We start from the raw sequence: 27,565 nt of genomic DNA, 5'->3' as shown, positions 1-27,565 counted from the left end.
AATGAAACTACAATTAATTGAGAGGGAAATTTGAACATATGTATAATGTGTTTATACATGTGTGTGTGTGTGTGTGTGTGTGTGTGTACATTTCTGTGTTCATACACTAAAACTATTTAAACAAAGTTGTTCATACAACAAAAGTAGTTAGCACATTTTGTGGAAAATACCCCATGAAACAATAAAACTTAATGATATGAACAATTTTATAAGAGAATTTGATTTATTACACCTGTATAAGTGTTATTTTAATTATAATAGAAAAACACATAGCCACAAACAGTTTCATAAAACCAAAGCCACAGTTATGAAAATAGTCCTTCAAGATGATCCAAGGTCCACAACAGTGAGACCAAGATTATCCTAGAAAGAGCGCCAACACCCAGCACTCTCCTGAAGAGAAACCTTGTAATCTGTTCTGACCATTCTAATTTGCCATTTTCTCTGGCACTTGTATTTTCTATTTTCCAAATATTTTTGTCCAACTGTGAAATCACATTATTATGGGTATGGTCATATATTTATGCCTAGTAAAAAGGCACAGGACTAATAAAAAGTGTTGAAGTCAAAATGATAAATATTTTATAAAACACTTTCACCAAGTGGCAATGCTGCTTAGCATGAAGAACTCCAGCTTCTTTAAATTTCTGGGCTTTACTGCTCTTTAATGTCACTGGTTCCCATGGTATCCATTGACAATTCTACTCGAGTTGTCATTCACAAACACACAAATCTACCTTTGGGAACATCCCTAAGCCCCCTGTGGGGAAGTAGGTATGAAAAAACTCCTCTCTGAAGATATGAGCAATATAATGTACAATGACACAGAGTCGACATGAACAAAGCTTCAAATAAATTAGAAAATCTTAAATGATGATAGTGAACGCATTTGCAAAATGACAATAGCAGTGCATTCTCCTGTGCACTTTTGTATGAGCCATATTTCAGAGCATCAGGAGTATCTGAAAGGTAATACAATGATAGTTAGGAAGCTGTGAGTCACTGTGACTCATGCCTGAGAAAGAGTTTAAAGAAGGAACAGTTTCTATTCACAGTTTCCTAAGGTTCTGTGTACAGTTTACTGGTTCATTAATGTAAGCATAGGAGGAGCAGAACATGGCATCAGGGAATGGAGAGGGAAAGCTACTCACCCCCTGACACGGGGAGCTGAGAGATACAAAGAGAGGGTAAGAAGCCAACTTTCCTTTAATGGCAAAGCATCAGTAACCCACTTCCTTCCTCAAATCCTTACCTCCTAGAAAAGGACAGACCCAATAACACCACCAGTCTATGAATCTGTTGGTGAATTAAGCATTAAGTCCACTGAGGTCCTCTATCTGAGGACCACCTTTTCAACCTTCTGATGCAAATTTTAACAAGCATATTCCAAAGGCAAACATCCTAGGAAATTTCAGTGGGCAGAGACTGAATCAGGGGTTTGTTTTATACTTCAAGGAAAATAGGAAAAATAGTTAGCAGGGACTCTGAAGTGTATTGTCATGTGTTTGAATGACCATACGAAAACATTCATGTTCTATGTTTCAGTTCGAGAAGTAGATAAGATATTGCAAAATTAAATATGGTCTTATTATTCTTATGATTATTAAATAGTTGTTTGCAATCATACATGCCTAGAAGGGACAGAGGAGGAGGGAGGGAGGGAGGGAGGGAGGGAGAGAGAGAGAGAGAGAGAGAGAGAGAGAGAGAGAGAGAGATGCTACCACTGAATACTGGAATGTAGGAAAGAGAAATTATTCCTCAAAATTTCTAAAACTGAAAAATCCTAGAAGAAAGAATTTTAATCTGCTGTTCTATAATGATCTTCTGCATCATTATATGGAAAACATTGTAAGCTAAGACTATTTCAGAGTCTGTGGAGTTCTTTTGTAACTTCTTTGAGAACTCATATAATAAATTAAGACCTTAAAACCTTGTAACTTTAATAGCACTGTATAAATGTTTTATTTTTATTAATGTACTAAACATACAACTAAATTGTACAGTATACCAAACAAGAATGATGCTATATATGTTGGCTTACAAGAATGAGCAACTACCTAATTTTTTATCGTGTAGAAAAATTTATTTATGTGAACAACACAGATCAAAATGTGAGGAACACACAGATTTGTCATTCTATGGACTGAGCAGCCTATTTTTTGGAATATATGTGTATACGTGCATCAGGGCATGTAATAACAATGAAATAGAGGCTATGAATTTGAAAGAGAACAAAGGGGTATGTTTGTGGGACTGCTTAGAGAAAACAAAAGAAGGGGAAAATGATGTAGTGATATTATCACCTTAAAAACAAAAGTGAAATGTGATGAGAAAAGTGGAGGAACTAGTTTGAGGGAAAGCACATTCAAACTGAATTATGAGAAGTGTAATCATTTTCCACAGCAACCAGGTACAGTTGTAAATAGTTGGTCATTTATACACTACATAGATATTAGTCATTCAGGTTTGTTTTTGTTTAAGTAGCAAGCACGGTTTGATCTGATTTCACATTTTAGGTAACTCCAAGAATTAATGTATATTAGGGGCAGGACTTTATTGCAGAGAAGTCATGTACCCATCCCGTGACTGACAGCAGAAGAGGACTATTCTGTCTCCTTATCATTCCCTCTCCTGCTCTCATTGAGCTATCCGAAATAAACTTGCTAATTACAAAACATTCATAGAATTGAGAAAGTTATTGCTCACTAAAACTTAAACTATACAGATTGAAAAGCAGGTTGTTACCGTGTGTTTGTCAGCATCATGAAACCCAGGCTAAGCTCATCTGTAGCCAGTGAATAGGAATGTATATGGCAAGCAGTTATGAAGCTGGAGTTTCGGGAGTAAGAGATTTATGGTGAGGTACCTAATATATGAGAGATGGGATGCTCTAGACTTCTGTGAATAGTCCCAGGGTAAGTTGTTTATCTGGCTTACTGAAAAGAGGAGTAGAAAGGACCAGGGATGGGGTCCTCTAACTGCACACAGATTTGGAAGTCTTAACCACGACAACAGAGGCAGAAAGTAGAAATGATCTGTTCTATGAGGCTTTTCCTGGTCCAGAATGCCCAGACTTCATCACTCCTGCTTTTCTTATATTTGTTCACCATAAAAGAGATGGCCTATTCCACAGACTGCAGTGGATACTAAAGGAGCAGCAGCTGGAGGCTGCCTGTTCACTGTACTCTGGGCCATCAAAAGACCTGAGTCTGAGCCCAGACTCCCCCTCTATGACTAGCACAGTGGTAAGAGCAATTGGAGGATAGTTGCACTAAATAAGGTGCCTAAAACAGTTTATAGTGCAGAATGGCTTCCAATCACACTCTAGGCTCACTTGTCAGATGCATAGGGAACGGAACACTGCTGCTCTGCCCTGGAACTTATATTGCATCATTTAACTGCTCCTAAGAAACACCTGAGTTTTGTCTCTGTGCTTGCTTTGTTTTAATATGTTTTTAATTGAAAATAAAGTTATCTTGTGCACTGTTTTATGATCACAATTTTCCATTCCTCATTTTTATCCAAGCCTTGACATCTCCCCCCTCTTTCCACTCAACTCTGTTCTCTTTCTCTCTCTCCCTCTCTCTCTCACACACACACAGACAAAGAGAAAAACAACAAGCACAATGATAAAATGAAATGAATAAATAAAAAGGAAAAAGAAACAAAGACAGAGCATGGGAAACACACACACACACACACAAATAATACCCATAAAAACTAGAAAATTGAAATTTACTTTACAAGCAAAATATCAGCAAGGATGAAAAAGTCAAACAAAACAATATGAGATAATCTAGAAAAATCTATGGTATGTTTCATTTTGGTACTCCACAGCTGGGCACAGTGCCTGCTCTTAATTAGTAAAACAAACTTTTTGTAGAAAAATCTTCCACCACTAGATTTGGGCAAGTTAAAGAGTTAGTGCTGGTTTATGGAGAGAGGACATTATTTGCCCACCCCTTCTCTCTGTCTCTCTCTCCCCCTCTTACCCTCTCTCCCTCTCTCTCTCCTTCCTTCCATTACCCCTCCCTCTTTCTCTGTCCCTGTACCTCTCCATCTATCCCTTTCTCCTTTTCTCTTTCCTTCCTTCCCCATTTTCTCTTTCAAGTCAAAATGTCACCATCTGTCCAATCAGGATTTACCAGCACAATACCATATGGCAATCCGAGCTGCCCCAGGACTGTGAGCATTGTAGAAAGCCTCCTGATCAGGATGCTCGTGCACTTTGTAATGCATTAAACTACAAACCTAATCCCTTAATCTTAGTACCTGGTTTAAAATTCACACCGAATCCTGAAAGTGTCAGGCAATCCAGAGAAGAGTGTATGTGTAAGGAGAGTACAGCAGACTGACTTTGAAGAAGAAACATTGGAGAGGTGAAAGAAAAGAATAGAAAAGGCGAATTGGAGAACAATTCTGAATTCTAATTATAATCCAGAAGTCAAATGGAAACAGAAAACACTGTATCAAGAGGATTTCATGGCAAATTGCATTTGATTGATCAGTTCTGAAATGAGAAGATTTTATAGTTATGGGCTTGATCTTTCCTAGTCAGATGCTCTGGGTTGGACCCAGGGCCACCATCATTACCCAGTAGCTTATATGCAATGACAGTCTTGACTTCAAAACAAAACCACTCAGCAGCTTGTTATTTACATAACAGTCAGAGCAACATCGGTCTCACTCAAGATTCCATAAACTTACTCTGTAATTAGGCAGAAATGTATTTGAATCTGTGTGCACACAAAGTTTCCACTGATGGGACTCAGTGTATCTCAAAGTAAGTCCATTTCCAAATAATACTTATTAATGGTCACAGACATTTGAATTTCATAGAATTGACAAATGTTATAAGATTTTGTTTTGAGTTTTTATACCTACTACATAAAGCAAAGCCTGTTTTGGATGTGAACTATTAAAAAACATCTGGAAATTGAGTAGATTTGGCATTAGGGTAATTTCTGAATGAATTAATTAATGATGGTTCTATTTATGAAGATAGGAAATACAAGGAGAATTTATTGATGATGTGATGTACACAAACCATCATTTCATGACTTTTCTGCTCTTCAAATTGTCTTGAAACTGAAAAAACGATAATTGTATACTCTTAGCAATACTCTATAATGTTTATATTTATATTAATATTAATCTTCTAACTGCAGGAGTCTGACTTTTATTAGCTTCCTCATGTGTATGAGGACATGAAATATGTGCTCCGTGCCTGGCTCACTTCATTTAGTACCATACCCTTGAGCTTCATCTATACTGTTTGAAAAGAAAATTCTCTTAGCCAATAAACAGACACATTAGGTTCAAAAGAAGAATCTTCCCAAAGTTCACCTGGTTTCTTACCAAGAACTCTGCCTGCTCACTGTGTTCAGCCAGTAATTTCTGACTTATCCAATGACTTTCATGCTCGTGTGGACAGATAAAAACAGGCCACCAGATTTCACAATCTACTACTCAAGTTATTTATTACTAAATTTTAGTTTCATTGATCAGTAATGTCATAAACATGGTGAGAAGTGTGTCTTTTTGCTGTGTTTTGAACTCTGTAAGGTCTTTCAGTGTTGGCTTAAACTACAAAAAGAGTGCGGGGTGAGTTTATAAGCAGTGCCGAGTGGCTATCAGTCATGCTGGTAATGATTGTCCTTCAACCTCTCAGCCTTCTCCATCTCTGGTGAAAACAGTCATGTGGTGATGATCGCGATTTCAGCTGCTGTGGCCATCATTGTCCTCACTGTTGTCACCTACGTTTTGGTCGGGAGGTGAGTTTAGATGGCTGAACTGTGGCATTTCTCAGTACCTTGTGTCACTTTAGAATCTGAAGACTGTGTATTCCAAGAGGTCCCCTAACAGATAGGACGTTTATGTTTAAGAGCCTTTTGCTTTTACTTTTTCATCCTTCCTTTCCTTCTTATTTCTCCTTTAATTTTTTTTTACTTCTTGAGATAATAATATGCTCACAACATTTCTTCCCTCTTTTTTCTCCTACAAAGGCTCTCATTTATACCCTACTTTGTTCCCTGTCAAATTTATGGTTCCGTTTTTCAACTGTTATTGCATGTAATGTGTGTATTGAATGTAATATATACATGTATATGTGTGCCATATTCAATACATAATGTGTAATATGCAATGTAGCATATGCAATATGTAATACATAATATATAAAATATATGTTTGTATATATGTATACATGTATACAAGCATAACCTGTCTAGTATATACAATGTTACTTGCATGTATGTTTTCTGGGCTAACGGATTGGTACTAGATAATCAATCAGTGTGTTCTTGCCTAGAAAGATTATTTCTCCAGGTCTCAGCATTTCTTGGCTTCCTCTAGATTTCCTGTGAAGCTCAGGCTTTCCATGGTTCGCATTAACATGTCTTTTGTTGTTGTGCTTGTTCAGCTCATGTTTTGGCAGTAATGTGGGTGGGACTTTATGGGTGTAGCTTCTGACCTTACAAGGAAACACAGTTTCCCAATAAGCTCCCCGATTTCAGTTAATTCTTACCCATACCCTCTAACTCAAACTATTTTCTCTTTTGACCCCACTCCTAGCTCCCACTTTCTTTTTCCAATTATCCCCTCATTCTTCAAATGACCCCAGATTCCTTGACACTTTCTCACCCCAAACACTGGTAACAGGGCACACCACTCATTACCAATAGAGACTTTACTCTTTATTCATTCTAACAGTAGTTGTTAAAAAATACTATAAACACATTCTAAGACCATTATAAACACTGAACTGGAGGTGTGTGCACAGCAGGGAGGCACCTCTACATATCTCCTCATTAGCCAGCCTTCCAGGGTGCCGAGAAAAAATATAATATAATGTCAGTAAACTTTCACTAAAGCATTTGATTGTTTTAGGGGAAAGCTTTATTTGTGTGGTTTTATATATTCTGAGGTAGTGCATTTATATTTTGTTGCTTTGCTTCTAGATTTTGTGGCTATCACAAGTCAAAACACAGTTCAGATGAGAAGCGCCTTCACTTTGGGAATGGGCACTGTGAGTTTTAAAACTTTGTTTTAACATTTCAGCTTTAGTGGTTGTTGATATATGATGGGGCAAAGTAGCCTTCTGATGGAAAAATGAGCAACTTAAATTGATTTTAGAAAGAGGAGCAAGTCCATGGTTCCATATGAAGCGATTTCTCCATGGCTGTGATTGAGAATACTTAAGAGTGATGGGTAACCTGTGGTTTTATGATCAGATAATGCCTCTGATGAGTCCTAGAAACCATAGTCATCTCTATGAGGCTAAAATGCAAAGCGTGGCCTCAACTTCCTCCTGACTACACCTCTGCTGAAATCCAAATAAGATCATTTTCTTTCTCTTGACTGCCAGTATTTATAAGAAATGTGTTACTTCATGTGGTCCACTAAGCAGGACAGTGCTTTTAGAGTAAAATGCTTATTTTGAAGTTACATGTCATCTAATTGATAGCAAAGACATTATTTTTCCTCCTCACATCTATAACAACCAAGTATACCTCTAATAATAGTTTTTCAAAGAAATGCACTTTTAGATAATAGTTTTACATTGAACAAAGATATGTATATTTTTATCTCCTCTGATAGAGTAAATCATCCAATGTGTCTGATTTGCCAAACTCTAGCTTCATTCAGGGTAGCAAGTACAAATCAGTGGCCTTCAGACAAGGAGCAAGATCTCATGCAAGTTACAAAAGCGTCCAGACTGATGCTTCCCTGTTCTGAAAACCTCCACAGGTCTAGTAGTGAAGTCTTGCAAGCAAACATTATCTCAGCACTTCCTATTGCCTTTCAAAACTTTCTTTACACCTGTGGGATGCTTCCTCTCAAGTACTATTTCTGAACCTAAAAAAAATCATTGTGACTAAAATTCACATAAAATTGTATTTCCTACTTTACATGTAGAAAGAGCAAACAGTAAGTTGAAAAGAAGAGAAAAGAATGTTTGCAGAAATGTAAATTGATGTATGGAAGCAGGTCAAGAGCTTTTGGAGGCAGGAGATGTTATTCATTTCATCATAGAGCTGTAATAAAATAATTCATTTCATAATAAAACACCAAGGCTTTACCTTAATTTAGTTCCATACCTATGCAGGTTAGTTCAACCCAGGTTAAGCTAATTTATCAGATGAACTTAGTGAATTCTCAAATTACAGAAGAACAGCCTTCCATTCTTTGATAGTCTGACTAAACTGGACAAGTCTATTCTTCTGAACCTATCTTAGACACTGATGACTGGTGTGAATATTTTCTATACGTCAACCGTGCTGACTTAGCTGTTTTATAGGAATCATAAGCCTTATGAATATGAACACTGATAAGTGTCTGTCACCAATTCTATGCAGGGTCTAGCATTTTCCTCTTTTTTAATGGCCTAGTTTCTTAGATTTTTTTTCAATGCACCACATCCTTACGATAAACAATTTTTTTAGTTGAATATTATCTCAATTTTAAAACCATAAAGCAAGTTACATGCTTGTCATAGACTTTCTGCCTCTGATTACTACAGCTGGGTTACTTCAGAACATTTATTTGGTATTACTTTAAAAAGCTCTAGCTACGAACAATTCCCTCAAGCCTTGTTACAAATCCTATAACATGGCTTCAAAAGAAAAGAAATGTGCTTGGCCTCTTAAGATCCTGTCTCCTTGCCCTCTCTGCCTGGACAATTTTTTTTTTTGCTGTCCTTAGGGCAACTCATGCTGGTAAGATGGAAATGTAAATTATTGTGTTTGCACAGAATGAGCTGTAAAGTAGCAGAGCTTAACACATGTGCATGTGTTTATTATCTGGTTTTCTGTGACAGAGCCCAGTTCCTCTGTATGGTGCCCTTAATTATTGGTGTGAAGGGATTACTTGCCTTGCAGCCCAAACCTCCTGGTTCCCAGAACACCAGGAGTGAGCAGTTAAAAATCAATAGCTAAAGTCCCTGGTGTGAAGACCATTTCACTCATGGTAGTGTGTGCATGTTTATAATTTTTCACAACTGTCATGTGGACAGAAAAATCAGTTTACTGTATGCTAACTAACAGAAGCAAATGTGATTAATTTTTGAGAGGAAAATGACTATTCCAGCTTTGTATTATTTAGTTCATCACATTTTCCTCTATGTCTGACTTTAAAAACTCAATTTAGGACTTTTAAAAATGACAGCATATTTTTAGTTCAATTTCAGACATGGCATGTCACAATCATCTCACATTTTTAAAAAGTCTAATGCCAGCAACTCTCCCTAACATGAGCTTAGGTCTTTAAATTTAATAAAGCCCAAGATTTGCAATTATTTAATGAAAATATACAGCTTTATATTCAAAATGTTAGTTTCTTTCTTAAGGAGAAATAGTAAACTTCTTTACTATTCAAAATTAGAAGCAGATCAACATACATCAGATAAATCAGTAATTGGAGCATTTAAATGTGAACAAACTGACTAACGCTAGAAGATTCTAACACATATTTATTTCCTAAAATATTTTAGAAACTCAGTGGTTCCAAAATCAAGAAATGCATGAGAGCTTTCTGTAGGCATGGAGTCTTACTATTGAGACTATTGATAGTAGTTTAATATTAAAAATAATAAATCCTTGCTTTAAAGGATGAGTCCACATCTGCTTTTACAGAAAAGAATAAATGTTCCAGGGAATAAATCAGGCTTTAAGGAACAAACACACATACTCTGAAACACTGGATTCATTGAGTGCTATTCCGCTGAATGAAGGCTTACCCTGAGGATAACTCCTGATAATTATTCATTTCCCTTTCAAACCAACTCCAATTGGGCCAATGCATTGTTTAGTTATCTTTTTCTAAATGAGATGCTGCAATTATAAAGTAATTTTTGTAAATTACAGTGTCTGTTTTTATTCCTAAAAGTAAATCTTCAACCTTTAAGTGTAATTAAATAAGAAAATATATTTTAAGCATATTTGGTTCATATTAAAACAATGTGATCCGTGTTACAAAAATTGAAATTAGCTATAATGTCAACAACCTTTGATGGAATCGATTTTCAATCCTTAATGTTAGAGTGTGTTCATAGATTTCCTGTAGATTCTTATTTAAATCTTTTTTGTAGGTAATTTGAGCATTCCAAATTCTCTATTAAAGAATAGGGATATTCTTTAATATAACTATTGTGATAGTTTTGCCAAATGATGAAAGGCATGTTATAATATTAAATGATAAATAGATGATGACCTTTCAGTTCTTTGATATGCTATTTATATGAGAATTTATTTACATGAGAATTTCAAATTCAGAATAATTTGATAAATAAGCGTGACATGAAGTTACGTATATGTCTTATGCTTAAAATGGCTTCTCAGCGTAACTATTTGGCTTTTAAATAATATTTACATTGCTTTTAGTTACGTTCAGAGTCACACATGATTTCAGCCCACTGATAGTTTGCTGCTGTGCACAGAAAATACAAAGCTGAAACTCCATTTCTCAGTTCAGATGGTGAGCTCATCTGTGAATAAATAAAACAATATATACATCCAGTAGTATCAGAGATGTTCTGAGTTTTTTTTTTCAGGGCTTTAATTACTTTATACTTAAGTCTCTCTTCTGACTCCTGAACATATCCATGCATTTTGATTTGCTGTCAGGTGGCACACTGTAAAGATACTTGGCTATTCTGTGCTGCTGAATTGGAAGTGTTTAGTACACTGGTATGATGGTTTGTGGTAGTAACTTCCATGGCCCTCACACTCATATCATCTTCCTCCTGAGATCTGCATTTCTATGTCCATTTCTCGTGTCTAAGCAGAGAAATACTTTATCATCCTTCCCCTTTGTGCTTCATGGCCACAATCTTCTTATAATCAGGATAATATCTCTATCAATTTTTTTCATATTACAGAGTAGCCTAAAGGTGCATACAAGTGAGAGTGATAGACATTTCGTTTTCAGCCACTGACGTTTTGAAGTTTGCTCAGGCAAATCATGCTTTTCTTTATAATAGTAAGACTTCCAGGTCTCAGGACATATGTTGATCCACATACATATGAAGACCCTACACAAGCAGTTCATGAGTTTGCGAAAGAATTGGATGCCACCAACATAGCCATCGACAAAGTTGTTGGAGCAGGTAAGATGTCAAAGTTCTACCAGCAAGTTGTTAATTGTGAGTTTCAAACTAGCAAGAAGAATGCTACAGGAGGAACATGAGCTTGCTCTCAGTTTGAGTCCTTAAGTGTACTACTATGGAGACAGGCATTTTCTGATTTCATGATCAAAGACAGACAATAAATAAATACAGCATTTAATGGAATGTAATTATTTCAAAGGTGCCAGACTTAGAGACTCTCAGACCATGGCTGCCTTTTATTTATTAAATTCAGGGACATTAAGAGCAGTGGCTAAGAGCTGATCATGTGTCACAAAGCTATTGACTAAATGGGGACAGAAGAAGAAAAGTGAGTCTCACTATAAACAAAACTAGTCATTGTAAATCTTGATTTTTAGTTTAAAAGTGTGTTTCAGAGAACCAAAAATCAAAAGTAAAAGGCTGATGCATTTGACGTAGATGTCATGTGATTGTTTTGAGTATATGTTTTAAATAATGTAAGATACTTCAATTTAATATTCACCTTATAGATTTTTACACAAATGGCACTAAAACTCCCTGGGAATGTTCTGATAACCCCGTGAACGGAAATTAAACTCTTTTTTTGTTTTACATTCTAAGTTATGGTGCAATTTCTCTTTTTCCCTATTATCCCCATGTCTGTAGTGACATATTCTGTCTTGAGTTTAGGAAAGAAGTTGATTTCTCAAATATTGTTCTGTTATTCCTCCAGGCCAGTGGAACCTATAGTTACAACCATTGCTCAGAAACTAGGATTGTTTTTCCTTGTTCACTCTGAGGTCTGTTGGTATTTCATGAAACATGCATCACTCTCACTACATGAGAAATATGGGAAGAATGTATGCATCTTTTATTTTGGACTGCAAATAGCTTTGTCAAGGTATAGCATAAGTCATTGCTTTGTAAACAGTGGAGGCTGGATTCACATAATAAGGCAAAGTCAGTGGAGGTTTAACCGTTTTAAACGTCCTAATTAGAAGGCAAAATATTTGTTGTGATGCAGCAGGAAATAAATAGGATATTCTGCTATTTTTGGAGGTCAAAACATTTATTTTACAAAAAAGTAAGTAAGTAAGTAAGTAAGTAAATAATCAGATTGTCTCACATTCTCTCCAGCTGACACATCATGTACCATATTTAAGAAACACTCATCAATGCTTTATTAACCAAAAATAATTAATTGAAAAATACTTCAAAAATAACCCCTCTCTGGTTACTACAAGATTAATGATTAAATGCAGTACATACAGATCCATTCATCTGTACAAGAATGCGGTAAGACATTCTGTGGGTGGCACTTACAGCTAAAACAGACTCAGAGAACTGTATGTTTAAGAGCATCTTTCAGAAGATGCCCAGCATCTATTGGCATAGCGATAGGTAAATCTTATGAGTAACTGGTAGGGTCCTAGTGATTCAAGGAAATTTTATGCCTACTATACTGGAAGCTTCAACATTCAGCAATATTTCATGTTCAACAATTTTCAGATCATGTGTATATTAAAGCAGCTTTGTTGAGAACATTAAGTCTAAGAGAAGTATTTCTACAGTGAGTTCTAGGTAAAACTGACTGCGCTTCATTTGACGTTGTTATATCATTCATTGTTCTCCTCCCAGAAGCCCAGAGAACTTTATAGCTAGTGTGTCAATAATACAACAAACCAGTATCCAGTAAAGTGAATTGATAGCAGACGCCTGCACTCCCATTTTCAGTGAGCCTATGTATATATATATATATATATATATATATATATATATATATATATATAGAGAGAGAGAGAGAGAGAGAGAGAGCGCCAATTTGGCCATCATAGCGAAACAGAATAGTTCCAAACATCTGACATTAATCCAGTGTTAAATCTTAATATCTGTGCTGGCCTGTTGATAACCTTAAAAGATGTTAGCGATTAGAACAAGAAGTACAACTTCCATTAGATGCTTCTCTCAATTCTCCACTTGCAATTTCATGATGTGCTGATTTAAACCATGTAGAACTTCTGTCAAAGTCTACAAAGATCCTAGAATTTCTTAGTCAACTTATATTGCCATCTCCAAAACTTTTTTGAGCTCATAGAATATACCTTGAAAGTCCAAACATATAGATTTTAATGGTATTATTTAAAAGAAGAAGCTGCTCTCTGTTTTGATTATTTTGGAGTGTGTTATGTGGTGTGTGTATGTGTGTGTGTGTGTGTGTGTGTGTGTGTGCGTGCGTGTGTGTGTGATATGCTTCCGTAACATATGCCTTTCCACATTGAAAGCAGGGGTTAATCCTGAATGTTTTCTTCTATTTATCTATATTTAATTTTTGTGGTTTTTGAGATATAATTGCTCATTGAACCTGATCTTGTAACTGTGGCTAGACTGGATGACCTACAAGCCCAGGATATCTACCTGTCTCTGCTCCTACCCCAGACTGAGGTTGCAGACATGTACCACTATACCTGGCCTGAGTGCTGGACTTCCTAACTTGCGACTGCATATTTTACCCACTGAGCTATCTACTCATCCTCATGAATTTTTAATATTTCATTATATTTTATTGTTCGTTTTATATCCTAACAGGTGAATTTGGAGAAGTTTGCAGTGGTCGCTTAAAACTTCCTTCAAAAAAAGAGATTTCAGTGGCTATCAAGACCCTGAAAGTGGGCTACACGGAGAAGCAGAGGAGAGACTTTCTAGGAGAAGCAAGCATCATGGGACAGTTTGACCACCCCAACATCATCCGACTGGAAGGAGTTGTCACTAAAAGTAAGTAAATCCACAAGGCCAACTTTTGTTTATGCTGAAGAGATATTGCATGAACTCAAAAGCATTGGAGCGTTTTGATATCACAAGTAGCTTGGTTCTAACTGAAATTCTATTGAGAATGATCCTATATTTTCTGGGAATAGATTAAATGCCAGTGCTGTTCTATTATACACAAAGCCCTGACTTCTGACACTAGTCTGTGGATTGAAAGATTGTCTTGCAAAGAATTTTGAAGAATAATCTTGTTTTCATAGTAGGATAAGTAATGACTGGATTTTGACAGGAACTCCCACCTAGCTGCCTTATCTTGTATTACTCATCAGCTTCACATAAACCCTCAGAAATTTGTCCCCCTTGCTCTCCTCCTGCCTTTAAGAAAATTATAGGCATCTTGGGGTTTTTTTTCTAAGATGTAAGATTGGAAGTCACAAGAGACTCAAGGCATCTTGCTGCTCCCCAATGGATTTCAGGTAGTTTTGACTTAGGCTTCCAGTGCCTTTCTGGTTGCACTGGGGAGCTTCTGACTTGGGGTCATTGCAGAGCGCTGGATTTATATCCATGATGGTTTTTCAGCCAGCATAAAAAGATCCTGTGAGGCAGTTCTGCGATTCTTGGCTCTGGTCCCAACGTAAACCTCTTGAGAATGGGTTGCATATATTTTTCTCAAGATTTTGGATCACGGGCTGAAGAAAAAGTGAAATTGGCAACAGACTCCATCCAGTGAATGACAACATATGGCAGAAAATTTGGCATCATTCAGGGGATAATTCACTGGCACCACATTTCCATACTGTATGGTTACCAACAGGCATTACGTGTTATATTCTGCACAATGATATTTTTCTGTAACATTACGTGCAGACCTTTCCAAGTGGCACTGATAGCTTCTCCCACTTTAGTGTAGCTCAAAAGAAAATGCCTTCTACCCAAGAGCATGCCATACTTAAGAAAAACTTTGATTTTCTTTTAAGTTTTTATGTGAAATAAAGGAAGTGCTGAATGGGAAGAAGCCAGGAGGATTACTGTGTTTGCTGGGCATAGAGTCTTAGTACCATGTTTAATGAGTAACCCTATCTCAAAGGAATGAGACAGAGAGCAGTAGAGGATGCACCATATCCTCCCTGGGCTGTAGCATCTTGTGCACAGTGCCATTCACCATATGCAAAACCTAAATACATAAATGAAAAAAGAAAATGAAATAAAATACCCCAAACAAGATTATATTCCTCAGAGATGTCAGGGATATAACTAAGTTTAGCCCTGGTCAAAATAAATAAGTTTCCACTGTGTCAGGAATCAAACATAAATTGGGCAAAATGACTTACATGCATATACATTTATATATTATATATTTAATATATTTAAATTATAAATGCATATTATATATATACATGTAAAACATTCAATGGAAAAGGAGGCAAGGAAATTGAGTGAGGAGAGATATGCAGGAGTGATTGAAGAGAGGACAATGATGTAATCCAGGAGGTAGGGACACTGAGCAGTATGTAACATGGATAAACATAAATAAATAAATAATTATAAATAAACTAATAAATTAATAACAAGTCATATAAAAGCACAAAACAAAGAGAAGAACGAAGGAGTAGAAAGTAAAGCAAAGGAAGTAACAGAGGAGGAGAGGGACATTAATTGCTGGGAAAAGACTCTCAGTAACATTGAATCTAGTATGTTTGTCACAGAAGTTCATTTACATAATTGTTTCAATCAGAGAGCAATGGAGAAAATTATTACATTTGAGCCTGGATAATTGTCACTCATTTTTCCAGCATAAACATATAAGGAAGAGTGGATAAAAGTGACCATCAAACAAAATTCTAGCTTTGAACCAATGCTCAGCAAGGAGCTATAGGACTGCATCCACCTGGTGTTGTTTCCTTTCATTCCTGTGTCAACAAGTTAGTAAAAGTGACCTGTTTGCTGTGCCATGGAACACATTTATTGCAATTAAGTCAGCGCAAAACAGTAAATATTGTAGGAAAATTTCTTTGTATCTAAAAACAAATTCTAAAAATGAATTACAATAAGCAAAGAAAAACAATAAAATATCCAAAAGAAAAACCCAAGACAAAAAATGCAGAAAAAAATTAAGACCAAAGACTTAATAAACTGCAAAACAGATAAGATGTGTTGAGCATTTTAGTCAAGTCTGATTCTGGAGCATCCTAATGTCAGCCACAACTACCGCTTTGGAGAAAAAGTTTTAAATGTGTTATATCTCCCTAGTCAAATGAGAACAAGAACAGCTGCTAAGCTCACTCTATAAAAATACAGCCATTCACACTGTCCATATAACAGAGTACTCTACATTGAATTCGATTCTGAGCGCCTCTGTGACATGTTTAAATGTTCTAAGTCTGGCGACCAGCAGTGGCAGAGGGAGATGCAAACTTAGTATCATCTTAATATGCTTTGTTTAATGTAAAAGAAAGCTTCTCTGCATCTAAATGTTAGTTATTTTTCTGATGATTTGGTTTTCCAAACCTCTTTGGCTTATAACTCAATCTATCTACAACATCCAGAGATGCATGTGCACACACAAGCAGAGTGAAGTTGAACTTCATTTTCATGCACAGGATGGTATTTACAACAGAAAAATGAGCCCGTTCTTGTTTTAATTAGGAATTCAGTGGATTGGAAATCAAATTCCAAATCGACCTTATTCAGTGTGAGACCCTCTTGCATGTTAACCCGCTACAGGTGCTTCTGCATGTGAAACAAATAATTAACAACATTGTGATATTTTCAGACATGGTAAATATCTCATACTATCTACAAGATTAGTGCATATACATGACCAGTATGTGCTACTTCTGACTAAGCATGAGACAATGAGTCACCAAAAGAAAATTATGGAAAAATAATTCCTAGGTTGTTTTTATTTTTATTTTTTTGCTTTGCTTAAAAGCAGTTCTTTTGATTATTGCTATTAATCTGCTATTTATCATGTGCAGGAACCACACAACATAAGTAATATGTTATTTTCAGATCTCCCTTTTGAAAGATCATTATATAATTGTTTTTTCATTTCTTTAAGTTGAGCCATAAACAATGTTAATGGCACAGCACTGGTTGAGCCTAGCGTCCTTGAACAGGAGAAGGTGATAGAGCCTCTGATCTTCAGAGTAGCAGAAAGCTGCAGCACTCTGACCAGAGCTAGGTACCAACATGTGTTATCAATTTTACTGAAGTTCAAAGGATGGGACTTAGTTTCAGCCAATGTTTGATATTTCTGCCATCACGCCATTAGTTAACTGATGCTCAGGCTCCAACAGTAATTACCATTGGCAAAATTTTAACTAGTAGCATTTCTTTAAAGAAAAAAGTGTAATGGTATATTTTACCCTTGAATTATTTTCTAGAAACTGAAAGAAATTGCAGCATCAAAAAGATTTACTGCATATCTATATGTAATCCTGCATGATGAGCAACACTGTGGATGGTGCATTAAGGGATTTCTTATGTGTCCTTGTTAATGTCTATATTGCACAAAGAGTTGAGATATTTCTATTCACTGTACATAAGATGAGAGAGCATGGTTAGAAGATGTCATGCGTAGGTGACAATATAATCTTCATGACATCACTTGCTTCTATCTAAAAGTCTCTTCTGTGCTTTTTCTAGTACTATATATTTCTTATGACTTTCTCAGTAGGGAATACATACATAGTGTTTATTCCACCAGTTATAGAGAGGGAAGATATTGATGACACAAGCAAAAATGTGACACCGACACAATTGCAAATTGGCAATTGAGTCAAGACTCATATACCAGCATGCCATAGAACATAACTAAGTAGGTCTTCATCAGTATATTTAAGGGAAACTAAGAAGGAAATTATGTTTTATATGTTTAAAGGATTTGGCTTATCCCATTTTTAACTGTTCACTTGCATGGCTAAGTTGGAATTACCATGGAATTGGTGTTGCATGTTTTTCTCATTTATATTAATAGCATTGTGTCTTGGCATTTTGAAAGATTAAATATTGAAAGATTAAATTCAAGTTATGTAGATAATGATGAATCCAGTGACCAGAACAGGTCATTTGTAAAGACAGAGACTGTGGAAATCTCAGTCATAAGTGGGTCAACTGTGTCACAACCTTCCTCAGAGATCTTTGTGGAATAGTAGAAAGACTATAAGAGCCACAGGGGTTGATGGCTTTATGGAGACCACAATTTCAGGACACTATAGGGCAACAGCACATATGAACTCACAGCCTTTATGGCAGCATGTACATGATCTGCAGAAGGTCAAGCCAGGCAAAATTCCATCCTGGAGATGGGAGATGGCATGAAGTACCACCTATAACTAAGAACTAATCAAAAATGATAGCTTCTGGGAGAGGGGGAATCATTCTTGTTGGTATGGACTCTTATAGTTGAACCATGCTCCAGTGGAGGACCACACGTCCAACATCATGTGATTAAGTCACATGTTGATGATTTAAACATAAAAATAAAAGGGAGACACAATGTTAGCTTAGTGTGGAGAGGGGAAAGGGTTAATATGATGAAAATACATTGTATGAAATTCTCAAATAATTAATAATGTGAGAATATTTGAACATATAAAATTTGTGAGAGCATGATTTCCTGCCACCTGTGATCTGAATTTCAAAGAGCAATAATTCACATCAATAATGACTTTGTTAAGTCCTGGGTATCATGAAACTCACTCTGTATACCAGACTGGCCTCAAAGTCACAGAGATTCGCCTACCTCTGCTCCCAAGTGCTGGAATTAAAGGTATAGACCACCAAAGTAACCTTATACTTGAAAGAATTTTAAACACTGCACACACACACACACACACACACAAACTTAATATATTATAATAATTGTGCCTCACATTAATGAGTTATCAGAGAATAAAACAGCTACTCATAGTAATGCAGAATAAAATTTAGTAATAGCAATTATAAAGCCATTTTTACCAATATACAAAAAGAGAAGTGTGAATAGGGAAGAAATAATTAAAATATTGACAATAATGGAACATATTTTGCCCAAGTTTAGTTTATTCTTAGAATTCAAAGTGGTTGGTGTAATAATTAATAATTTGAATTTTTATAACTGCTAAAAGAACAAAGGAACTAATATATTCAGAAGTAAACTACATTAAATTTAAAGTTTATTTAACATGTCATACATAGAAAACATAATGGTCTGGAGACATGACTTAGAGGGTAAAGTGTTAGTGAACAAAGATGATGACCTGGGTTTGAATCCTGAGCACCATGTAAAAACTGTATAGGGCAGTGTCCACAACTGTTAACTCAGCCTTTGAGCTAAAGGGAAGGTGAGGTGTAAACAGGTGGATCCCCAAAGCTTGCTCATATTTCATTCTAGTGTAATTAGTGAGTTTGGGGATGAGCTAAAAGATTCTGTCACAAAAAACTCAAGCACAGAGCAATAGAAGAACAAACTGAAAATTAATGACAAGCCTCTTTGTGAATTTACGCAGCTGCACACACATATGAAAATGTACACATTTACTACAAATACTATTCTTTTTCAGGAAAACATGTATACTTTAATACCAGCAGGATTGAAAGATTTAGAATCAAGGTAGCAACTATGGTTGATGAGGGATGCTTGGAGCTAGACATTCAGACCCAATATACAAAAAGCAGGGACCAACTTAGCCAAATTCCAATCATGTGCACAACCTCCACAATTGTCACTGGCTTAGCTGTAGAGTTAAAACTTAACTCAGATGGATTTAATCTGCTTTCATTAGCACATGCACTTGAGGATATTACTGCTATCAGCAATGGTTTTTACTTTGTCTCACTCCCATATATAAAAGTGTGCTTAAGGAGCCACACATTACATAGCAGTAACCAATCATACAAGTAGCTGACACAAGAAGATCATTAGCTTAAGGACAGCAAGGGACACTTAGCAAGGCTCTGTCCCAACACAAAGAGACAAATAAACAGTGTATCTAATGTACTAGACATAGCAATTTACTATTAGAAATAGTAATAGTATTGTTTGGAGGCAGCTAGCATTTCCTTTAATATTTTAATATTGATAAATATTTTTAAATTTGAATGTAAAGATTGTAACCCCAAAACTCAGATTAGAAAAAGTTAAAGACAATTTGATTATACTGCCTATAATATACCATCCAACTCTTGTTTTTATGGAAATCATGCCTAAGATAATTGTAGTTATCAATATCCAGGCCTTAATCTGGAATTCTTAGATGCTATCATTGAGCAGTGATTACGTGACCTCTAATATCTCTGAACTGCGGTGGATAATTGGAGAAATGAACTTCTTATAACAGACTGGCTTGGTTCTTTACTGTATTACTGTGAAAGGCTATTTCTTCTGTTATACTTAATAAATTCAGGAGTAGAAGTGAAACTGTACTGTAAAATTTGCCTCCATGATTTTGGGTAAATATTCTTCTGTCAATCTTATGCTAGAATTTTTTCTGTGTCTTACTACATAGTTCAAGATGTGTGTTAGGATCTCTAGTGACAATAAATGATACAGGCTCCATTTTGAGAATGTAGATTGTGTCATGTGCTGATCAAAGCACACAGGATGGTTTGGCAAATTTCAGTTTCGGCACACTGCATAATGTACAGATGAGCTGGTGTTTTGTAGATCATTCCCCACTGGATTTAAAGTATGCTGCAGCAGAATCTCACCACTACTCCAGGGTCTTTGTTTTCTAACCATATTTATCAAGATCACTGAGGGAACTGTAAGTTTGGATATTGCTCTCCAAGTGATTCTGTTTGCTCTTTGTCTGTACATTTAGCTTGCTGGATCTTTGAACTTAATGCAAAGCACATTTCTAGACTTGCCTATCTTAACTGAAGTGTTTACAAATACCTAAATTAGAAGAGCTCAAGGCAGCCTGATCTCATTTCTTATCGTCATGGGGCTATGGCTTAATTGACTGGTTTGACTTCTTAGCTACTTTTATTTCCCTTGCCAAACATTTTACAACACATGCTAATGAGAAATGAAATGGCCATAAGGCTGCGAGCCAGAGGAAATCCACGATAAGCAGAGAGTCCGAATGGCATACAAAGGCAGCAAACAGTGAAATGGAGCAGACTTTCTTCAACTACTTTTGAAATATGCACTCAGGTTGGGTTCCATATTATTCCTCCCAGAATCATACTAGGAAGGAGCGCAGACCCTGATAATGATCTGTAGAGACTTAGAATAAGCAGGCTTACTTTTCATTCATTCATTCTTTAAATCATTCATGTACTTTACTAAAAGACAGGGACAGAATTAAAGTATCTGAGAACACAACATTTCTATGTCACAAGTAAAGCTTGCATTTCTTCTCGAAACTTGTCAAACTAACGTTTAGCTAACATTTGGGGAAAACAAGACATATGGTTAAATCGAACAAATACATTGATGTGGCACTAGAAGAATGTAAATAAATAGATGCGTTAGTGAAAATAGTCCAATGTATTAGTTGATAATATGTAAAAAATTATGTGAAAGTTTTCATGTAATTTAAATATGTGCATATTTAATTCGATTAAATTCTTAAGATTTATCAAAATTTTAAGTAACTTAAGAATAGTCTGCATCATACTGATTCAGTATATGTTGTTGATTTACACCTATAAAAGGGAAGTGTAAAGAAATTAAGTAAAGAAAAGAGGATAATTTGTAGGATCAAAAAGGACAAACTAACTGAAAGGGTAGCTAAATTGGTAGAGTGCTTCCCAGCTTGTATGAAGCACAGTGTCTGATCCCTAGCACTGGACAGACAGGGTATGACATATGTGTATATGAAGAACATTCACCAGACGGAAGGAAGGCTAGGATCAGAAGTTCATTGGCAGGCTACACTTCAAAAGGTGTCTAGGCTACATGATAGCCTGTCTTAGTAGTAAAAGTAAAATAACTATTACCATAAGAAAGGAAAAAATAAATCAGGTCTCAAACTATTAAAATAGTTGAAATTTATATATATGAAGGAAATTAATATATATGGACTCGGGGGAAAGAAGAATTAAGAACACAAAAACATAACAACTCAATGAATTGATTTCTATTTAGAGGACATTCTCAGAAGGAAACTTCTTACTGCGTCATGCAATTAGACAGACCTGATTGTTTGACCAGAGCCTATTGTATTGTCAAGGACTCTCAAGAACTCCCAGTTCTAGCTTAACCTGGGTTCACTAACTTGGAAAATAATCATAAAACAATAGGTCAAACATTTTGTTATATGAAAATGTAACTGTAGGAAGATCGCCCTTAAAAACTGAAGACAAGGAAATTAGGGAGAATCTTAAGTCTGACCTACATCCTACAGCTCCATAAATGCTACAGAGAAGATAAATGATTGCTAAATCCTTGAACAATCTCAGTGAGGTGATTGGTTTTAATTGTTAATCTGCCACAGTCAAAAATCACCTGTGAAGAGGGTCTCAGTGAATGAGTGTCTTGATGGCCTGAACTAAGTCTTGTCTGTGGGAAATTGTCTTTATTGTGCTTCTAGATGTGGGCACACTCAGCCTAAAAAGTAGTTGGGATCATTCCCTAGGTTCATGTCCTGAACTTCATGAACAAAGCATCAGTGAGCTGAGACCTGATAGACAAGCATTCATTACTCACAGCTCTTAACTGAGAAATAACTCACCAGTCCAATTCTTGCTGCCTTTAGTTCCCCAAAATAATAGGCTACGATGTGAAGTTGTAAGCAAAACATCATTTTTTAACCTGATTTGCTTTTTGCCAAAGTATATTTTTTTCACAGTAACAGAAATGAAACTAAAACAATGAGGGTGAAGATAAAATGTTTGATTGCTCAGTGATACCTTCGACGCAAACGAATAAAGAGACACATCTGGATATTTTACGGCTGGGAAACACTGTGATAAATAATTTAATTTAGATAAAGTAGGTTATTGAACCTTTGTTCTAGGGTCTACCTTTTTTTGCATTTTACTTTGAAATGTGCATGTTATCACAACACTGTAGTGTTTGGGGAACAAAAATGTTGCCTATGTTTATTAGATATGTCAAAATTAATAATATAGGAATGTCCTTTAGTTGATACCAGCTAAGAGTGCTGATAAATATATATCTATCATTCACATTCATTATTTATTAGGTAAGCCAGTGATGATTGTCACAGAATACATGGAGAATGGTTCCCTGGACAGTTTCTTACGTGTGAGTAAATTGTCATAGTTATAGTACTTACGTGTCTCTTTGATATATTGTATATAAACATACATATTAACAAGTGTGTCATAGAAAATATTATATGTCTTCTAATGTTTTACTAAGTATTTTTCCAAGTAAACGTGAAATAGACTCGGATTACTTAGTAAGGGAAATTTTAAAATTTTATCTTTATCTTTTACCTCCAAATATGAATGGTTTATATTTAAACATTTAAATAACAGTGCTAACACTTTTGTATTGCCCCAAATCACATCTTTAAAACAAATTTAAAGATTAAAGAGTGACCCTAAACTCAGATATAAGTGAAATTGATATAAGGCAGAAATATTTCTTTATGCTTCTTGTTAATCAACCCAGATAGATCTCAGATATCAAGTGTTTGATGAAATGGTAAAGAATACCTATTCTCAAATGAGAGATCTAACTTTTGTAATAATGTTTTAATTTTAATGTTTGTTTTTATAATATATTTAATATGTTACAGTTTAATTTACTAAAAATATGTTAAAGAAATGCAAAATCTATAGAACATTCAAATAAAAATGATTTCAGGAGATAACAAAAGTTATTTACTCTGTCCCCAGGGCCTTTTTAGAATTTTACAAATTAATAGATAACAGATGGGCTAATGAACTGACATAAAATGCATAGAAAAATTGAAATTCCTAAGTTTTCTAAGAAAGAGGAATTTTTCATATTAATAAGCCATATATAATTTTAGGGACAACTATTTTTCATATATTTCAAAAGTTTTTATGAAGTAAATGCTTTAAATATGATATAATTATAAATTATCTATGCCTTATAAACTATATATTGCTATTTAAATACAAATGCATTAGAAGGTTTTCCATCCAGGACTCTGTGACATTGTCTTTCATCATGTTTTCTTTGACTAGCTATAACTAAGGGTCAGGCCATAACATAAAAATTGGGCAAATACATTTTTTCTCATAATTACTTGTTTATGATGATTGCTAAAATTATAACCAAGAGAACATAGTGAAATATAAATCAAATAGTTATCATCTTGAAATATCCATGCTATTTAATTTTTTCTTAACATTAGTTTTTGAGAATGAGCTTGAGTATTATACAAAGATCAAGACAGTCCTATTTTTTAACTTACTTCTGATTTTAGGATAGAATACTGGGTAATGCAGCCACTATCAATTTTGTGTTAGCTATGCACTCATTTGTTCACAGATAATGATAGTCTTGGATGCTTTTCATAAAATACGTAGAGTCAATAATGAAAAATGTTGCCATGTGAAATTATAAAATAACGGAAACCTATCTTAGTTGTATTACAAATGATTTCAGAAACATGATGCCCAGTTTACAGTCATCCAGCTCGTGGGAATGCTCCGTGGGATAGCATCTGGTATGAAGTACCTCTCAGATATGGGCTATGTCCACCGCGACCTTGCTGCTCGGAACATCTTGATCAACAGTAACTTGGTGTGCAAAGTCTCTGACTTCGGACTTTCTCGAGTGTTGGAAGATGACCCTGAAGCTGCTTACACCACCAGAGTGAGTAATGGGGGTTTCCGTTACCATGACAATTCCCTTACTATAAATGTGTAAGTATACAACCAAGCAGAAATGATAACATAAAATCATGTGTCAGTTAGGTTTCTATAGATGGATACATCTTTCCATAAATATCATTTATTTGGTGAAAAATGGATAGGTTACCTATTATAGTTGTAAAATAACATAATACCTTGTCTAATAAACATCTGCTCAACACTGCAAGGTTTCCATATGTCTAAACTACTGACATTTTACTCACTATTTTTGATTGAGATACCTTTAACAGGCAGATTTGATAAATTCTCTAGTTTTTTTTTTAAACTAGGGTGTTACTTTTAAATATTTAGAGTTAATATCCTCCACGGTCTCTTTTGATGCTTCTGTGCTCTCTACAAACATCACCCAATACAGGTTCTACAAACAAGGCATCATATTTCTGACCACACTTTCATCCCAGGAGAAAACATGTAGCAAAGAATAATATTTACTTACCCAAGAAATGATTTTATACTCCTCATCGCTGCTTAATCCTCTGAAGATGCCTTTTATAAAGTTCCATGGCTCAATAAACTTCTAACAGTCTAGAAAAAGATACACTGCTTGTATTGTTCCTGCAACAGCTGTCCTATTCAAAAAAATACTTTCAGTTTCAATAAAGCACATGTAGTAAGAGACTTATATTTGAACATATTTATAATATAAACTAGCTCTTGAATCAGACTCTCATTTTTCTGTCACATATAATGTTACATATATTAAATGTGAACATTCTTGATCCAGATACTATTCTTGATCATGGAATATTCTACAGAACGACTGCTACAGTAGAAGAGGGTTGGGCAAACATGATAATCAGTTTTCCTTCATTATGCTGGCTGTGACTTTGTTTAGGACTAGAGACATTTGAGAGCCATGTATTTGTCTTTTGAGGGAGGAAGTAAAGAAGGGGATAAGAAGAAGGGAATTGCTATGTCAATATTTTTATGGATCATTTCTGAATAAAAATGCAAGGGGATTTGTTTTGAAATTTCAGTGTCAGAAGATTCTTGCTAACCACAGCAGCCAAGTGAATCCATTCCCATCAGACACACAATTGCTCAAAGCAGCTCAGTGTTCATCCTTGTGTTCTTCTGGAGCTCTCTCAAATACCCATGGGGGCCCAGGTTCCTTTAGAGAAGCATCTGCATGTCTACAGTAATTTTGAAGTCGCTGACTTAATCACCAATAACAAGTTTTGTTTAGTAAAGTAATTTTATGATTTACTCTTAAGATAAGTATGATTACAAAGTTATTGGACTGCTATTTTTCATGTAAACACATCAAAACAGCTGAGTTGGCATTATATGTAGCTCTGTGGAAAAGTGTGCTGACTGGAACTTTAGTTTAAGTAAAAATATGAGAGCTCCTCCTTTTGAAATTTAAAAAGAGAACATGTCAAAAAGCATTATTAAAAAATATTCAATCAAAATATTTGGGAGAATAGATTTGAATGAGATAAAAGTTTATTGCTTCAAAAAACATGTATAAACTCAAGTTTATTCATTTGTGTTTGTAACCAAAATCATTCTATCCATCTTACATAATATTTTATTTACTTGGCTTAATATTCAATGAATTTTTCTCTTTTCGAAAATACCTAAAGTTGTTCAAGAGACATATGTTTTGTATAAATATGATAGACTCACTTTAAACGTCACATGTTGCTTAATAACACTTAAGATATTCTGCATAGTCTGTATTTTCTACAATTCAGGAAATGCCACTTGGTGTTTCAATCTATTGACTCTTTGACACTGCCATTTTGTATGCTGTTGCTTTTAAGTAGAGAGAAATCAATCAATCGAACAAAGAAAAATCACGTACACATTTGATTCAGTGTTTTTGATGGGAGGATGTCTGCCCTTTCTATTATTTCAGACGTCTTTGTGGGAGTCAAACAAAATAAATAAGAGTACTGAAATTATTATATCAACTAATTATGTTCAAAATAAAAAAATAACCCTTAGAAACTGGACACAGGGCTCAGTAGGCCGGAGCACTTGCTGTGTGTCCATAAGAACGGTAATGCTTATCCCAGCACTCATGTAAAACCTGTGCTCCCATACACATAATTTAAACAATAGATAAATAAAATATAAATATCTTCAACTGGAGTACATATGTCATTGAGAATTCGCTTGATCTCTAAACGTGTTGTCTATTTCTCCATACTTCTCTCTTTTGTGTTCATATTTATATACATATATATGTATATGTATGTTATATATATATATATTATTATATATCATATAATGATCTCCCCTTATGTTCTCAACAGTATGATGAAAAGAAGGGGCAAATAAGCAGTTATTTGAATGTGTGTGATTCTATTTTAATAAGGATTTTAAGCAAGAATCAACTATTTTCAATATCCACATTAAGTTATTTTTCTTAATTTGTTTTTACTCCTGAGTGATGCAAAAATTCCAAATATTGACGTTGCACATTTTACACTACTATTATGCATCCTGCGCCCTTTGTAAAACCCCACTTCAAACTCTTGGGATGTTGCATGTGAAAGGCTATAAAGTTTTAGTGTTATTATGAAAATCGTTTCAAGCTCACAGACTCTCTGAAATGCTCTTGGGATTCCTAAAGATGCCTGAATGACACTTTGAAGAAGTCAATTGCTGGTGCTCTACCAGGAAAAGTACCTTGAAAACTAAATAAACATTTCAGTAGTCATTCAATGATATAAATCTAAATTATGATGTAGTTTTATGTGATGTGATATGTTTTTAGGAGTTGTTTGTAAAGCATAACTGCAGCTGCTCTCTACCCTCACAAATCACACCAAAACCCCCTGAATTGCCTTTGGCTGGTGTAACGAGAGCAGGCAGCACCACAAATATAAATCCCAAAGAAATTCTGTTGTCGCGCAATAAACAACCAAAGAATTTCAACTTTTTTTTCAACATGTCACTTTC

General features: G+C 35.2%; 1 protein-coding gene across 3 annotated transcripts in view; it reads left to right on the top strand.

The window, feature by feature from the left end:
- Epha3 (Eph receptor A3) overlaps window positions 1-27,565 on the top strand; it is a 335,491-nt gene that overhangs the window by 273,102 nt on the left and 34,824 nt on the right. For all 3 annotated transcript variants that reach the window (XM_087575967.1, XM_087575968.1, NM_031564.2), the window contains exons 8-13: window positions 5,672-5,774; window positions 6,960-7,027; window positions 10,979-11,104; window positions 13,670-13,855; window positions 22,987-23,048; window positions 24,387-24,596. In XM_087575967.1, the coding sequence (XP_087432093.1) occupies window positions 5,672-5,774; window positions 6,960-7,027; window positions 10,979-11,104; window positions 13,670-13,855; window positions 22,987-23,048; window positions 24,387-24,596 (755 nt within the window). The remainder of the gene's footprint in view (window positions 1-5,671; window positions 5,775-6,959; window positions 7,028-10,978; window positions 11,105-13,669; window positions 13,856-22,986; window positions 23,049-24,386; window positions 24,597-27,565) is intronic.

This window comes from Rattus norvegicus, chromosome 11 (assembly GCF_021556685.1).
Source record: "Rattus norvegicus strain SHRSP/BbbUtx chromosome 11, alternate assembly SHRSP_T2T, whole genome shotgun sequence".
Lineage (NCBI taxonomy): Eukaryota > Metazoa > Chordata > Mammalia > Rodentia > Muridae > Rattus > Rattus norvegicus.
The sequence above is the reverse complement of the archived record's forward strand: the minus strand, read 5'-3'. Positions and strand labels throughout refer to the sequence as shown.